Source organism: Schistocerca piceifrons, chromosome 8 (assembly GCF_021461385.2).
Source record: "Schistocerca piceifrons isolate TAMUIC-IGC-003096 chromosome 8, iqSchPice1.1, whole genome shotgun sequence".
Taxonomy (NCBI): Eukaryota; Metazoa; Arthropoda; class Insecta; order Orthoptera; family Acrididae; genus Schistocerca; species Schistocerca piceifrons.
In genome coordinates this window covers 404,448,201-404,465,461 of record NC_060145.1, presented here as the reverse complement: position 1 = coordinate 404,465,461, position 17,261 = coordinate 404,448,201, and the positions used below count along the sequence as shown (strand labels likewise).

Below are 17,261 nucleotides of genomic sequence, written 5' to 3'. Positions count from 1 at the left end.
TCGGTATGCCTCTGTGTGGGCTCTAATCTCCCTGATTTTATCCTCTTGGTCTCTTCGCGAGATATACGTAGGAGGGAGCAATATATTGCTTGACTCTTCGGTGAAGGTATGTTCTCGAAGCTTAAACAAAAGCCCGTACCGAGCTACTGAGCGTCTCTCCTGCAGAGTCTTCCACTGCAAGTTGTCTATCATCTCCGTAACGCTTTCGCGATTACTAAATGATCCTGTAACGAAGCGCGCTGCTCTCCGTTGGATCTTCTCTATCTCTTCCATCAACCCCATCTGGTACCGATCCCACATTGCTGAGCAGCATTCAAGCAGTGGGCGAACAAGCGTACTGTAACCTACTTCCTTTGTTTTTGGATTGCATTTCCTTAGGATTCTTCCAATGAATGACAGTCTGGCATCTGCTTTACCAACGATTAACTTTATATGATCATTCCATTTTAAATCACACCTAATGTGACTTCCAGATAATTTATGGCATTAACTGCTTCCAGTTGCTGACCCGCTATATTGTAGCTAAATGATAAGGAATCTTTCTTTCTATGTATTCGCAGCACATTACACTTGTCTACATTGAGATTCAATTGCCATTCCCTGCACCATGCGTCAATTGGGTGCAGATCCTCCTGCATTTCCGAACAATTTCCCATTGTTAGAACCTCTCGATGTACCACAGCATCATCCGCAAAAAGTCTCAGTGAACTTCCGATGTCATCCACAAGGTGAGTTATGTATATTGTGAATAGCAACGGTCCTACGACACTCCCCTGCGGCACACCTGAAATCACTCTTACTTCGGAAGACTTCTCTCCATTGAGAATGACATGCTGCGTTCTGTTATCTAGGAACTCTTCAATCCAATCACACAATTGGTCTGATAGTCCATATGCTCTTACTTTGTTCATTAAACGACTGTGGGGAACTGTATCGAACGCCTTGCAGAAGTCAAGAAACACGGCATCTACCCGGGAACCCGCTTCTATGGCCCTCTGAGTCTTGTGGACGAATAGCGTGAGCTGGGTTTCACACGATCGTCTTTTTCGAAAGCCATGCTGATTTCTACAGAGTAGATTTCTAGTCTCCAGAAAAGTCATTATACCCGAAGATAATTGGCTAATATTCCCGCTCTGATGCAGAAGAAGCATCTCCTGGTATCCACAGAAGAAGGGGCGTTGGCAGCTCATCTCCTGGTATCCACAGGAGATGAGCTACGAACGCCCCTTCTTCTGCATCAGAGCGGGAATATTAGCCAATTAATGTGGCCCACCAGTGGTAGCCATATGAATTTTAACCAATACCATCACTTCACTTCCAACACGAACGCGTGAAAACTCCCCCTGTATAGGAGGACGCGACACTCGTCTCTGACAGTGTTCTAGCACTTGTGGACACCAGAAGATCCTGAGGAAGATTCCAGCACAGGGGTCGAAACGTCGATCATTTTAGAAGAAACATGACGCGCCCTAATAACCCAGAAGATTTTAACTTCAGTGATCTTTTTTCCGAATGGACCTTCATGACCAGTGAGCAGTCGCGATCCGCGGCGGCGGTGCAGTCTGTTGCTAGGCGCCCGCGCTCGCCGGCCAGTTGAAGGTCGGTCGCCGCGGCCGGCAAGGCTGGTGGTCCGGACGCCGGAGGCCGTCCCGTCACGGGCCGGTGGCCCGGCTGTCATCGCTCCGCCGTCTCACTCCCAGCCCGCTGGTGCCTCCCCGGCCCGTTAACCGCACCAGTTTTTTCCTGTCCGCTGCCACACCTAACAGCGCCCATTGTCAATCGCAATCACGCGGTACGCCGGAAGGTCACGAGACTGCGGCATACAAAACGCAAAAAGTAAACTCCCACGTCTGGCGGCAAGCGAGCCCGTTAGCTACTGATTCAGCCGTGTAGTTCTGAAGAAGATATATCAGGGCCCTCACGTTACATTCACGATGAGATACAGATGCATTATACCGAGCGAGGTGGCGCAGTGGTTAGACACTGGACTCGCATTCGGGAGGAGGACGGTTCAATCCCGCGTGCGACCATCCTGATTTAGGTTTTCCGTGATTTCCCTAAACCACTCAAGGCAAATGCCGGGATGGTTCCTCTGAAAGGGCACGGCCGACTTCCCTCCCCATCCTCCCCTAATTCGATCAGACCGATGACCACGCTGTCTGGCCTCTTTCACCAACCAACCAACAGATGCATTATAAGCCCGGAATGAGCAAAATCAGTGGGAAAATAAAAATACTTGGAATAACCGTCCCAACATTCACCTTAATTACACTACTGGCCATTAAAATTGCTACACCAAGAAGAAATGCAGATGATAAACGGGTATTCGTTGGACAAATATATTATACGAGAACTGACATGTGATTACATTTTCACGCAATTTGGGTGCATAGATCCTCAGAAATCAGTACCCAGAACAACCACCTCTGGCCGTAATAACGGCCTTGATACGCCTGGGTATTGAGTCAAACAGAGCTTGGATGGTGTGTACAGGTACAGCTGCCCATGCAGCTTCAACACGATACCACAATTCATCAAGAGTAGTGACTGGCGTATTGTGACGAGCCAGTTGCTCGGCCACTATTGACACGACGTTTTCAGTTGGTGAGAGATCTGGAGAATGTGCTGGCCAGGGCAGCAGTCGAACATTTCCTGTATCCAGAAGGGCCCGTACACGACCTGCAACATGCGGTCGTGCATTATCCTGCTTAAATGTAGGATTTCGCAGGGATCGAAAGAAGGGTAGAGCCACGGCTCGTAACACATCTGAAATGTAACGTCCACTTTTCAAAGTGCCGTCAATGCGAACAAGAGGTGACCGAGACGTGTAACCAATGGCACCCTATACCATCACGCCGGGTGATACGCCAGTATGGCCATGACGAATACACGCTTCCAATGTGTGTTCATCGCGATGTCGCCAAACACGGATACGACCATCATGATGCTGTAAACAGAACCTGGATTCATCCGAAAAAATGACGTTTTGCCATTCGTGCACCCAGGTTCGTCGTTGAGTACACCATCGCAGGCGCTCCTGTCTGTGATGCAGCGTCAAGGGTAACGGCAGCCATGCTCTCCGAGCTGATTGTCCATGCTGCTGCAAAAGTCATCTAACTGTTCGTGCAGATGATTGTTGTCTTGCAGACGTCCCCATCTGTTGACTCAGGGCTCGAGACGTCGCTGCACGATACGTTACAGCCATGCGTATAAGATGCCTGTCATCTCGACTACTAGTGATACGAGGCCGTTGGGATCCAGCACGGCGTTCCGTATTACCCTCCTGAACCCACCGATTCCATATTCTGCTAACAGTCATTGGATCTCGAGCAACGCGAGCAGCAATGTCGCGATACGATAAACCGCAATCGCGATAGGCTACAATCCGACCTTTATGAAAGTCGGAAACGTGATGGTACGCATTTCTCCTCCTTACACGAGGCATCACAACGCCGTTGAACTGCTGACCATTTGCATATCACCGCATCTTCTTCCTGCCGGTTAAATTTCGCGCCTGTAGCATGTCATCTTCGTGGCGTAGCAATTTTAATGGCCTGTAGTGTATTATGATTGTAGCAACACGTCTCTGAATTCGTTACGAAAGAATCACGCATTCTTGCAATTCTTTGGTCCATATTCTCTGGTACGCTCATAAACTAGTCCTGTTGATGTCAGAGACACCGAAAAACCTAAGTCTACGGTACGATAATAATGAATTCCATTTACCTGCACGTTTCACAATGTGCTATATTTACAATTGCTCGAAGTGGCGTTCTCCAGCGTCTATGCAAGTATGGCATTGTCGCATATCATCGGCGTCTTCCGCGAGTGTCGCCGGCAGCGAGAATTCTTGCCATATCATCTTCAGTCTCGACAGGCGTCCCGTGGAAAAGACTTTCCACACGGCGCCACAGGAAGAAATCATGTGGGGTGAGACCAGGCGAATGTGCTGACCACCCCCCTTGCCTACCCACTATTCAGTGAATGCCTGATCCAGGTGTTCACGAACGCTCAGCGACGTGGATCCCCATCACGCTGCAAGTACATCAGTTGACGTATCGTAAGTTGGATATGTTCCAAGAACCTTTGCAACGGTACGTGTATTCCACTGTCATTTCTGGATCAGTGTCCCTTGCTTCAGATTGGTGCATTTACCATCACTGAAAATTTGTAACATCATGATGGAATCACGTTCCACATAACAGAGCAGAACATACTTACATTAAATTAATACCGGAAAAAAAAGTGGAAGACGGTCAACCGCAATTCGCCCTTCTGTCAGCTACTATGATTACACAACAGTGACCAGTGCAAGTCTGTCTGTGCTGTGTCATTAACTGACACTTATTTACAACAAATCACGCCAACTACGTTGCGTTTCTGATAAATCTTCAATGTGTGACGCCTTGAAACGACACGATTTCGTAGCACTCAAACGATAATACGAAAAGCACCAAATAGAAAAGGCCTTTAACCGCCACAACGTCGATACTCGTTTTATTGTAACAAGTCGTACCAAAAAGGGCACTTTTCGAGATGCTGTCAGTTTACCGGTGTTTTGAAAAAGCGTATAATCAATGCACTATCAAATATGGGCTTCAGTGCAAACGACGTGATCCAAAACGGCGTGCCCTAAGTGTTTTGCTTGCTACGTAAAAGCAGTCGTACATCTCACAGGAAACGTTCCTCTACACGAAGCCAAAACGAAACGCGTCTGATTCTGCCTTGAAAACGATCAGCAACGTGAAATTCCCCACTCCGACGTCACAAAACTCGGCCAGCTCCACGTTCTCGTTGAATTTCACCCCCCCCCACCCCCCACCCCCATCCCCACCACCTCCCCACAAGTCGTGTGTGGACGGCAAAAGCGTCGTGGGATTTCCGCCACACTGAGGCCCTCGAGGAAGACAGGCCGCGGCGCGTACGTGAAGAAGGTAGGCCGAGCTCGCTCGCTCACTCATGTCAGCAGAAAAACTGCGTTTCTACACCTTATTACTCGTAACGGGGTTTGTAAGTACAAACGAGAATTGCATCTTCTACTGGAAACCACTGTTATGGAATTTTAGTGTTATTTGTCCTACAATGATAGAAAGTGCATGGGCCTAATAATGATTTGTCACAGCTTTACTGCAGTGCAACAAAATTAAAATCACGTCAAAATCATTATCAGTTGCATAAAGCACCACATCTTATATGAAATGAGGAGACTAAATGCTACAAACAGGCCGATATACCATTTACGTCGACAATTGATTTTAAATTTTGTTGTGCAAGTAGTAATCAGTAAGACTTTATAATAGCAGATTCCAGTACAGGATGCAATACTCGTTAGTACGTACACACCCAGCTGACAGTCAACAGGTTTAGAAACGCATTGTGCCTGCTGAGTTAAGCCAGCGAGTGAGCTCTGGCCTACCTTCGAGACGTACGCGCCGCGGCCTGTCTTTCTCGTGGGCCTCGCGCCACGTTGCAGTGACGTAGCTGATTAGTCTTAATTTGTTGAGGTGACCTGCCGCCCCACAATTCACGATTGCGACGCTAAACACCACATATCGCAAGTTGAACGGATTCTTTGGAGTAACATTCCTGTGATTGTTACTACTTTTGGTTCCAGTTCACTTGCAGTTCCAGCGCCCACGCATTGAAGCATGGTAATATACTTATACACCTTCAGATCTGAAGTACCCGTACACCCTACATAATGCGGAGTTGAAAACTACATGTCACGTGAGGCGGACCCTACGGTCAGTAGAGTTCATTCACTTCGAAAGTGGAGTAGTCGTTATGTCACCTGAGTAACGGATCCAACAGGGACACCTCAATCTTCTAAAGCTGTCCAAGCCAACGGTTTGTGCTGTGTGAAGAAACAATCACAGCTAAATCAACACCACGCTGACGAACAGTTCCTTTATGAGAGGGCTGTAAATAAGAAAGCATGAAATGGACGAAAGCGAGTTCCAAAGTACTACCAGTGGTCCATCTATCAAGATGAATGTCCATGGGGAGAAAAACTAATGGGATGCAATTGTCGAGCAGTTCCCCATAAGCCCCACATTTTTATACGCTTTGCTAGAACCTAAGCGATGCTTGATGGTGTAAAGAGCAACGCAACAGGTCAGTGGAAGACTGGAAATGAGTGATTTTGAGTGATGAATCAGCTTGTGGCAACCATTGTACCAGCTAGAAAGTTGACTCTGTTGCAGACCGCAGCGTCCATCATCTACACCTTTTCTGATTTTGACTTTTGAAGAAGAAAGGGTTGCCATGTTTCCACAGACATTGACACACGTCTTGGAAAGAGTCCTCTGTAGAGTTCAAACCATCATAAAGGTGCAGGGTAGGCTTACCCCATGTTAATGTTCACCAATATGTGTCCGGATACTTTTGATCAGAATATCTATTTTTCCAGTTGTTGTGAACGAGTACATATACAGAGAATGATTAGCCCACTCTTCCTCCCCTTTCACTGGGAGGAGTAGTTTACCCCAGGCGGTGGAGCAACTGACATTGAGTCACTACTGAGTATGGTGGCAAATCACCTAACATGGATTAGGAGTGTTTTTGAAGACTAAGACGTAGGGAGGAGTGCCGGAGACGGGCGCTCACCTTGGGCGAGTGGTCCCGCGTCTACCGGCGGACGTTGCTGGTCCTGAGGGAGCCGCGCTGGTGCGTGGGCGGTACGTCGGAGCGCTCCAGCTCGTCTCCCGAGGACAGCTCGAGGTCCTGCATCATCTGCGCGATCTCGCGCTCCTTCTTCAGGTCCGGCCCCGAGAACTTGAGGTTGGCCAGCGAGCCGTAGGAGCGCGACCGGTGCTCCTGGCGGATGCTGTACGAGAAGGCGCGCTCGTTCAGGTGGCCCTTCTTGCGGTAGATGCCCGTGTTGAAAGGCGACGTCGACTCCTCGGCCAGGACTGCGATTTCGTCCTCGTCCGGCGACGCCTGCAAGAAGCATTTCGACTGTTACCGAGAGAGTGAAAAAATATGTCTCTGATGTAATGCCTCGCAATGAGGTTTAAAGCAATGTTGATATGGAGTCGAAAATTATGGTGCGTCTCCCTAGTTCATTGGCCAGAGTGTAACTGCTAAGCGGAAGGTGCGAGTTCGATTCCCGGGTGACCGCTACGGTTCGAATCCTGCCTCGGGCATGGATCTGTGTGATGTCCTTCGGTTAGTTAGGTTTAAGTAGTTATAAGTTCTAGGGGACTGATGACCGCAGCAGTTAAGTCCCATAGTGCTCAGAGCAATTTGAACCTTTTTTTTCCGATTCCCGGTACTGCTGTGAGCGGGACACACTTAGCCTCATGATGCCAATGAGGGAGCTACTTCAATGAGACGTAGCGTCTCTAACATAACTGAAATCGACAGCGGCCGGGAAAACAGTCCACTCAGGCCCACCCTTCCACAACATATTGGCAGAGCATGACCCTGGTAAATCGGTCCCGATTCACCCATTAAAGTCTGAAAGCAGAGCTACAGGGATTGAATAAAAATATGGAAATACCGCGAAAAATGCATGCTTGAATATGCAGGTTATGCTGTTGTACCTTACAACAAGCGGCACAGGTGCAACGTGCTCAGTATATTGCAAGTGTCAGTTGCTGTTACAACAGTGTTCTGTATAGCGGTGAGAGCATTATGTGGGAGCTAAGTGAAGGTGGCAGGGGTAAAATACAGGGAGCAAAAGGCTATTTAAAGTTTGTACAGAAACCAAATAAGAGTCGAGGGGCATGAGAGGGAAGCAGTCGTTGAGAAGGGAGTGAGAGTTGTAGCCTATCCCCGATGTTATTCTATACCGAGCAAGCAGTTAAAGAAACAAAAGAAAACTTTGGAGTAAGAATTAAAATCCACGGAGAAGAAATAAAAACTTTGAAGTTTGCCGACGACACTGTAATTCTGTCAGAGGCAGCAAAAGACGTGGAAGGTAATTGAACGGAATGGAAAGCGTCTTGAAAGGAGGATATAAGTTGAAAATCAACAAAAGCAAAACGAGGATTATGGAATGTAGTCGAATTAAGTTACTTAATGCTGAGGGAATTATATTTAGAAACGAGACTCTTAAAAGTAGTAGAAGAATTTTGCTATTTGGGGAGCAAAATAACTGACGATGGTCGAAGGAGAAATGATATAAAATGTAGACAGGCAATGGCAAGGAAGGCGTTTCTGAAGAAGAGAAATCTATTAACATCGACTGTACATTTAAGTGTCAGGAAGTCTTTCCTGAAAGTATTTGTATGGAGTGTAGCCGTTTATGGAAGTGAAACATGGACGATAATTAGTACAGACAAGAAGAGAATAGAAGCTTTCGAAATTTGGTGCCACAGAACAGTGCTGAATATTAGATGGGTAGATGGCGATACTACGAGTAATGTGGAGGTACTGAACAGAGTTGGGGCGAAGAGGAATTTCTGGCACAACTTGACTAGAAGAAGGGATCGGTTGGCAGGACACGTTCTGTTGCATCAAGGCATCATCAGTTTAGTATTGGAGGGAAGCGTGGAGGATAAATATCGCAGAGGGAGACTAAGGCATGAATACACTAAACAGATTCAGAAGGATGTAGGTTGCAGTAGTTACTCAGAGACGAAGAAGGTTGCACAGGGTAGAGTAGCGTGCAGAGCTGCACCAAACCAGGTGGTGAAATTTTTGGTGCTCCTGTAAGCAAGATGGCCTAAGAGTTCGTTGTTTCCAAGAGGCGCCGCATGGAAGATCTATATCACATAGATGGAAGACGGGAAACGTCATCCGTTATGTCAGAAAGTGGATGAAAGTGTGTGTTGAGTGATCGTAACGGACGTTCGTTGACATTCGTTGAAGAGGACTGCGACGAAGAATAAAAGTACAGCTGCAAAATTCAGTGCAGAACTGAATGTCGTACTCGCGAACGATGTTGGCACCAAAATAACGCGAAGGGAGCACCAGAAGCTGTGGAGTCCAGTGCGAGTTGGAATTCCAAAACCAGTAACCAGTAATGCAGATGCCCGTAACAGAAAAACATGGTGCCAAACCTATAAAACCTGGAATATGAGGCAATGAAAGATTGTCGTTTGTCGGATGAGTCTTATTTCCAATTTCTGTTCCGAATATCGGTTGATGTATTACATGTCGTTGCATATTAATCGATCAGCTTCCCTGTTTCGCTGACACACATTGCAACCTTCTGCCGCTAGAGGTCTCCTTGTAACATGGCAGTGCGCAACGTAACTATGTGAGTGCACGAGGAGCAGTGAGCTGCAATCGAGTTTCTAGCCGCAGGATACGTACGTCCAATTGTAACCCAAAGAAGAGTGAAAGCTGTGTACTTTAGGGACTGTTTAGACATCAGTAATGTGCGGCGTTGTGTTGTTCTGCTCGTGACGAAGGAAACGGTGGTGCTAACCTCAACGTGTGTGACAGGGCTCAGAGTAGATGACAGCGTACGGCAGCTGACAAGACTCATGGAAATCGGGTTGATGCACTCATCAGAGAAGATCGTTGGGTAACACAGACACAGATCTCAGATAAATGTGGCATATCACGAGAGCGTGCACAGGCCATCGCGGCAGAAGTGAGGTGCGGAAAACTGTGTGCAAGGTGAGCGCCCCCAATACTCACTCCTGACATCAAACATCGATCAACTACTTCTTTTGCGCTTTGAGCGTCAAAGTAATCGGTCCCTTAACGATACTGGGACCGGTGATGAAAGCTGGGTTTACTATTTTGGCACTGAAAACAAACGAACCAAAAATTTCAAGACCATGTCATCAGCAGGCAAAGTGGTCTGGGATGTTCAAGGCGTGCTGGGAAAGGGTTACGTCCTCAGTACGTAGCAAGTGTCAGTCGCAATCACAAAAATGTTCTGTCTAGCTGTGAGAGCATTTTGTTGGAGCTAAATGCATCCGCAAGTGGCGAAAGTGTTCATGCTTATGTAACCAAGATGGCCTAAGAGTTTGGTGTTTCCAAGAGTCACCATATGGAAGATTTATACCTCGTACAAGGAAGACGGAAAACGTTATCCGTTATGTCTAAATGCAACTGAAAGTACGAGTTCGAAGAGTTCGCCCATGATAATACCATAACACAAGCGAGTTCTGCGATATCTGCAACAATCTGACATCTTGGGTTCACTGTAACTGATGAAACCTCCATACAATCCCAACTTGGCCCCATCCGATTTTCATCTGTTTCCTAAATGTCCTTCGAGAACCATTCTGAAGTGATAAAGCCGTGGACGCAGAGGTGCGGTTGTGGCTCCGTCAACAAAGTCAAACATTCTACATTGACGATATCAATAACTGGTCTCTCGTTGCGACAAATATGTTCGTCAGCAGTGTGACTAGTAGAGTCTTAATGAAGCTCGTTTTGTACGCTGTGAGGTCCGCCAGTTTCCGTTTTATTTATTCTGAAATGTGAACATTTTTGTTAAATGATTACAAAATTATGTGGATGTTTAGTTCAAACAATTGTTCGTTTCTTTTTGTTAATATCTTTACACTTGGTGAGCATGAATTTTCCGGATCACTTGTGTGTTATTTACTACAGGTAGCTCGTCATCCGCAACCAAACGATGTTGATGAGAAAATTTTGCTTGGAGTTAACCTATCATCTAGAATGTAATTTGGTTTGTTTCGATGTTTTCGCTCCTATATTCGTTTTTACTTATGTTTTCGTGTGGCAAGCCTTTTTATTCCTCGCACCACGATGTGTTGCTTTTGAACACACTCTCGTATCTTCTAAAATAAATCGTAGGTTCAATATTGTCTGCCTATTCCAACATTTCTTCGAAATCCAAACTGATCTTCCACGAGATCGGCTTCTAGCAATTTTTCCACGCTTCTGTAAATAATCCGTATCAGCATTTTCCCCGACTTACTAAGTTGATAGTTCAGTAATAGTACACACGTCGGCGCTTGGTTGCTTTGATTTTGGAATTACTACACTCTTCATGAAGTCCGAAGGTACTTCGCTTGTCTCATATCTTGCACACGGGGTGGAAGAATTTTGTCGTGGCTGACTCTCCCATGGACATCAGCAGTTCCGAGGGAATGTCTTCTACTCCAGGGGCCTTGGTTCGGCTTAGTTCTTTCAGTGCACCGTCAAATCCTTCTCGCAGTATCATACCTCCCATCTGACCACTTCTTCTATTTCTATAATATTGCCTTCAAGTTCATTTCCCTTATACAGCCCGACTATATATTCCTGTCGCCTTTCAGCTTTTCCTGCTTTGCTTGGCACTGGTTTCCCATGTCAGCTGTAATATCATAGAGCTGCTTTTTTTCTCTCTGTGGCATAGGCACGGGCTCGCGAATGTTGTAACTCGGCCGTCAAACGGTTGTGGCGTATAGATGGTCAGATGACTCCCGGTTTCAGTTGTATCTAGCTGATGGGCGCGTGAGAATGCGGTCTATGGTCAATGAAGGTATGAATGCTCGTGTCCTGGCATGAGGTGCTGCCATTACGCGATCTGGGCTCTGCTAAAATGGTTGCAAGTAGGTCCGTTTGTCCGGCTGCATGGAGCAATAGTAGGTACACTTTATGTGGACATCCTTTCAGACAATTTGTACGGCTTTTTGGAATTATAGTGCCCTGACTTCAATACGGCTCACCAGAACAACGTGACATGTGATTGCTCTTTGATTACACGCAGGTGGGTTGATTTGCCGACGCCCCCTTTCCTCCATCACCTGACCTGAATCAAAGAGACCATTTAAGGGTTGCTGTCAACTCGATGAAACCCAATGCCACTACCGTAAGACCAGTTTTTAGTAACACTGGATGCGTGAGTCAGTATCTTCTGAATGATTCGAACGTCTCGCATAGTCCACGTCTCGCCGTGATTCGGCAGGGTTGGGGGCTGCGCTAATAACAACACCGTCTAGTGCTTTCCGATTATCTAGTGCTTCGTGTATTTCGGTTTCCAGCTATGTCAACTACAGGGTGAGTATTGGAAAAATAAACCCATAGATTAACTGCTCCAGAAATTACCGTTACGCTGGAATTAAATTTTATGAGTGATACGTAATTTAAATTTTGCATTTATTAACATTGTTGTTACACAAAATGCGAAATGGCCACGCTGGGCATCGAGGGGTTTTACCAATTGCTTTAATTTCCCGTGAAATGTTCACCTTCAGTCCATCAGTATTGTGGAGATTAGTTGCATAAACTCTCTCCTTCAAGTAGCCGGAAAGGGAAAAAGGAGTGCGCGTGCACAGCTCTGGGGAACGTGGAGGTTACTTTCCACCGCTCACAGCTCGTTCATTTGTGAAAGCTGCATGAGCACGAGTCAGTGAAACGTCCCATGTGTGAAAAGTAGCTCTGTCTCGTTGGAAGGAACTTTATTATTTTTCACTGTCAGTTAACTGTCCACAGAACTCTTCGGTGGTCGCGAGATATATATATGAGTAATGATGGTCCGGTAAAAAACTACTGATCTCACTCTACGATTACCGGAAACTGCACAGGATGCACCAATTTTCTTATCGTGGAGTGGACTCTCAAATATCTCGGAATCATCGCCATTCAGTGCTACACTAACTGGCATGCCGTGATTTAAGAAACAATGCCTGGTCTGACATGAAATAGGACGTCTGGTTTACCTGTCGACGAACAATGTATTCAAGAAGCCTGTTGCAATAATCAATTCGTTTCCCTTTGTCTGCCTCCTTCAGTTTATGCACAGTTATGAGACCGTCTGGTTGCATTTAAACGCTACATCTACGTGACTACTCTGCTATTCACAATAAAGTGTCTGGCAGAGGTTTCAGTGAACCACCTTCAAGCAGTCTCTCTACCGTTCAACTCCCGAACGGCGCGCGAGAAAAACGAGCACTTAAATTTTTCTGTGGGAGCACTGATTTCTCTTATTTCATCGTGATGATCATTTCTTCCTATGTAGGTGGGTTCGAATAGAATGTTTTCGCAATCGGAGGAAAAAACTGGTGATTGAAATTTCATGAGAAGATCCCGTCGCAACGAAAAACGCCATTGTTTTAGTGATTGCCACTGCAACTCAAGCATCATGTCTGTGGCTCGAACTTCCCTATTTCGCAATTATACTAAACGAGCGGCCCTTCTTTGAACTTTTTCGATGTCATCCGTCAATCCCACCTGATGCGGATCCCACACCGCACAGCAGTACTCCAGAATAGGGTGGACAAGTGTGGACAAGTGTAGTGTAAGCAGTCACTTTAGTGGACCTGTTGGACCTTCTAAGTGTTCTGTCAATGAATCGCCGTCTTTGGTTTGCTCTACCCACAACATACCTATGTGATCGTTCCGATTTAGGTTATTTCTAATTGAAATCCCTATGTATTTAGTTGAATTTACAGCCTTCAGATTTGTGTGTCTTATCACGTAATCGAATTTTCCTTTAGTACTCATGTGAATAACTTCACACTCTTCTATATTCAGGGTCAATTGCCACTTTTCGCACGACACAGATATCCTATATAAATCATTTTGCAATTTGTTACGGTTATCTGATGACTTTATATGACGGTAAATGACTGCATCATCTGCAAACAATCTAAGAGGGCTACTCAGATTGTCTCCTATGTCCTTAATATATATCAGGAATAATTGAGGGCCTATAACACTTCCTTGGGGAACACCAGATATTACTTCTGTTTTACTCGATGACTTTCCCTCTATTACTACGAACTGTGACCTTTCTAACAGGATATCAGGAATCCAGCAGCACAACTGAGGCGATATTCCACAGCCAGTCAGTTTCGTTAGAAGACGCTTGTGAGGAACGTCGTCGAAAGCCTTCTGGAAACCTAAAAATATGGAATTAATTTGACTTCCCTTGTCGATAGCACTCATTACTTCATGAGTATAAAGAGCTAGTTGTGTTTCACAAGAACGATGTTTTCTGAAATCGTGCTGACTATGTGTGAATAAATCGTTTTCTTCGAGGTAATTCATAATGTTCGAACACAGCATATGTTCCAAAACTTTACTGCAAATCGACGTTAGTGATATGGGCCTGTAATTCAGCGGATTAGTCCTATTTCCCTTTTTGGGTAATGGTGTGACTTGAGCAATTTAGGTACGGAATTTTCTGTGAGCGGGTTGTTGTATATAATTGCTAAATAGGGAGCTATTGTATCAGCATATTCTGAAAGGAACTTGACTGGTATACAATCTGGACCGAAGGCCTTTCCTTTGCCACAACGAGGATATCTACTTCTATGTTTCTTATCTTCGCAGTTGTTCTTGATTGTAATTCAGGAATATTTACTTTGTCTTCTTTGGTAGGAGTTTCGGAAAACGGCGTTTAATAACTCTGCTTTAGTGGCACTGTCATCAGTGAATTCACCGTTGCTATTGTGCAGTGAAGGTATTGATTGGGTCTTGCCACTGGTGTGCTTTATATATGACCAGAATCTCTTCGTTTTCTCCCTGATTCCGAGACATAGTTTCGTTATGGAAATTATTAAAATCATCTCGCATTGAAGCACGCGCTGTATTTCGAACTTCTCCAAACTTTGCCGATCTTGGGGAATTCGCGTTCTTTTAAATTTGGCATGCCTCTTTCGTTGCTTCTGCAACAGCGACCTGACCCGTTTTGTGTATCATGGGGGATCAGTACCATCACTTATTAATTTATGTTGTATATATCTTTCAACTACCGTCGATACTGTCTCTCTTTCCTACGCTTACGTCATCGGATCAGAAGAAGTGAAGACTGACTCTTAAAAAGGAGGTAAGATCATTTTTATTCATGAAGAATTTTACGACAAGATACGTATTTAACACCAGATTTTTTGGGCTAACTTGAATACTGATTTTTTCGACTGGCAGAATTTTCAGTATCGGCAATGGCCTGTGGAGTAATTTTCGTTTTGCATTTGGCACCGAATCTGTAGTGTGCCGTACTTTTCTAGCTAAATACCGCATTCTGCTCTTCACTGGGATACTGGTATTCGCAAATTTTTCTACGATCACTTGACGTGTTTCTTCAGACGCGATTACACGCCTTAACTATACTTGTGGCTAGCATCTCCCGAACTGGACAAGGCATTTTACAAAAATACAGCTTTATTGCCGATACTGCACTGCAATGAAACGTACATTGCACTGACACACAACCATCCGACGAACGGCAACAACAATCAGTAGTAACATATAAATCCGCTAATAGCGCTAGTTGTGCGAGGCTCTTTCATAAGTGGTTTCTGGTAGCTGTTTCATTGTAGGCTTATTCTGTAGTTCAAACTCCGTTATTTTTCGGCCAACCGCTCTTTGGCCATTAGTGCCACGTGCATAACAGCACTCTATAACCGTGCCGCTGGTCGTTAGGTCACTGACGCCGACTCTGTCTCCACCTACGGGATGCTGAGTGGTTCAAAAAAAATGGCTCTGGGCACTATGGGACTTAACATCTGAGGTCGTCAGTCCCCTAGAACTTAGAACTACTTAAACCTAACTAACCTAAGGACATCACACACATCCATGCCCGAAGCAGGATTCGAACCTGCGACCTTAGCAGTCGCGCGGTTCCGGACTGAAGCGCCTAGAACCGCTTGGCCACAACGGCCGGCGATGGTGAGTGGTGATTGATTTTGTAACTTAACGTTTTCGGACAAAATAATTTAGGTGAGTAGTTTAGCAAAATGATACAGCGGACTCTTTGGTAACAACTCAATCCAGCAAAGCATATAGTAGACAGACAGACGTGCACCGATCATTTATTTACTGTCTAATTAGTATAGTGGAGCTCATCAGTGGAGCTTGATGTTGCGACAGTCAAATTCGTTACTGTATAATCATGTTATGCACAAGTGCTTGTTTAATACGAAATATTCTGTGTGCAGTTGCCTTTCCTAGTCGAGAGTGGTTTAAAACTTCATCCAGTTAGAGTTCTGGTTTATCAAATATTCTGTAATGAATACTACTTAGTGGATTCCTGCTCGCACAGTTGTAGCAAGAAACGAGGCGAGTTTTCGACTTTCTTTGTGTAGAAAAAAATTATTTCCGGTAATCAACTGTGAATTTTCTAAGAAAAACATTGCAGGGCCCATGCAAATATCTCCAACAATACATTCTTATTCTCTTTTCTTCTTCTTTTCATTTTGATTTGTTCCAGCTCTGCCACAATACTCATTGTTGTGAGACATTTTGTTTCATTCGATCTCGTTTTGAGAATCATCTCACAGTAGGATATCTACAGCAGCTGACATATGTCCATCAATTATATAGTGTCTGAAAACGTATCTGCTTGTCTGTCATAGTACTAAATTATTGGCGAGGTATGAACTAGCCCTGCGGCATTTCAGCACTCCACCCTGCTTCAAAATCGCAACGACTGGGCCCACACCATAGCTGACCATCATCTTCATTTGGGATGTTATCAGATATCTATTTGTATTTTCAGGTAGCTTTCCCCCAATATCAACAGTTATAATAGTGAAAAAAAGAAGACGTGCACGTTACTTATATGCCTGGTGTTAGCAGAACGAATAATAATTTCTGTCTAAAGGCGTTAGGCTCTTAGGCCAGGGCGTACCACACCAGTCGGGAGTTTTGTGGACTGACATACAGCCAATGTTCTAGCCGCAGTGGTAAAATTGGTACCCATCAGACCACGGAAGTTAAATACTGTCGGGCGTGGCTAGCACTTGGATGGGTGACCATTCAAGCCTGTCGAGCGCTTTTGGCAAGTGGGGTGCACTCAGCTCTTGTGAGACCATTTAAGGAGTTACTTGGCTGAGAAGTAGTGGCTCTGGTCGCAAAAGCTGGCAATGCTGGGAGAATGGTGTGCTGATCACAAGTCCCTACATATCCAATGACGTTTTCGGATGAGGTGACATGGCTCTCTGTCGCTACCTTCGGGCCTCCCCACGTTTGTTTGGACAGAGTCACAGAGAACTGCATACCCACCGATAGTTTACGAAGTTTATATTGGCATCCGACCGCTTTCTTTTCTATATTTGTTTTATGACTGTTCCTTAATCCAGTACAGATACCAAAACAATATCAGTACAAAAAAAGGCTAACGCATACATTATAAAATGTTGATTGTAGAGAAAAGCCCTTGTAGTGAGGTAGATGTTAAAATTGTCATCTCTTTGCCACTCATAGGGTTTTAGATCTAACGTCCAGCTTATTTTTATGAGATATGTAGCGGTAGTTACTGAATGAGGACAAACAGCATGAAACGATGATCCCAAACAGGATAAGGAACCAAAAAGGTCATATGGTCATACGGCCATTAACGTGTTTGATTGGAGATACAGCCGCATGATGGTAGAGAGAAAAGATTGTTCACAGTGAATCCT

General features: G+C 45.2%; 1 protein-coding gene across 1 annotated transcript in view; it reads right to left on the bottom strand.

Moving 5' to 3' along the window:
- Window positions 1-17,261, bottom strand: part of LOC124712384 — a 109,439-nt gene that overhangs the window by 27,322 nt on the left and 64,856 nt on the right. Inside the window, exon 6 of the mRNA XM_047242680.1 lies at window positions 6,607-6,939. Coding sequence (XP_047098636.1) covers window positions 6,628-6,939 — 312 coding nt within the window. The 3' untranslated portion in view covers window positions 6,607-6,627. The remainder of the gene's footprint in view (window positions 1-6,606; window positions 6,940-17,261) is intronic.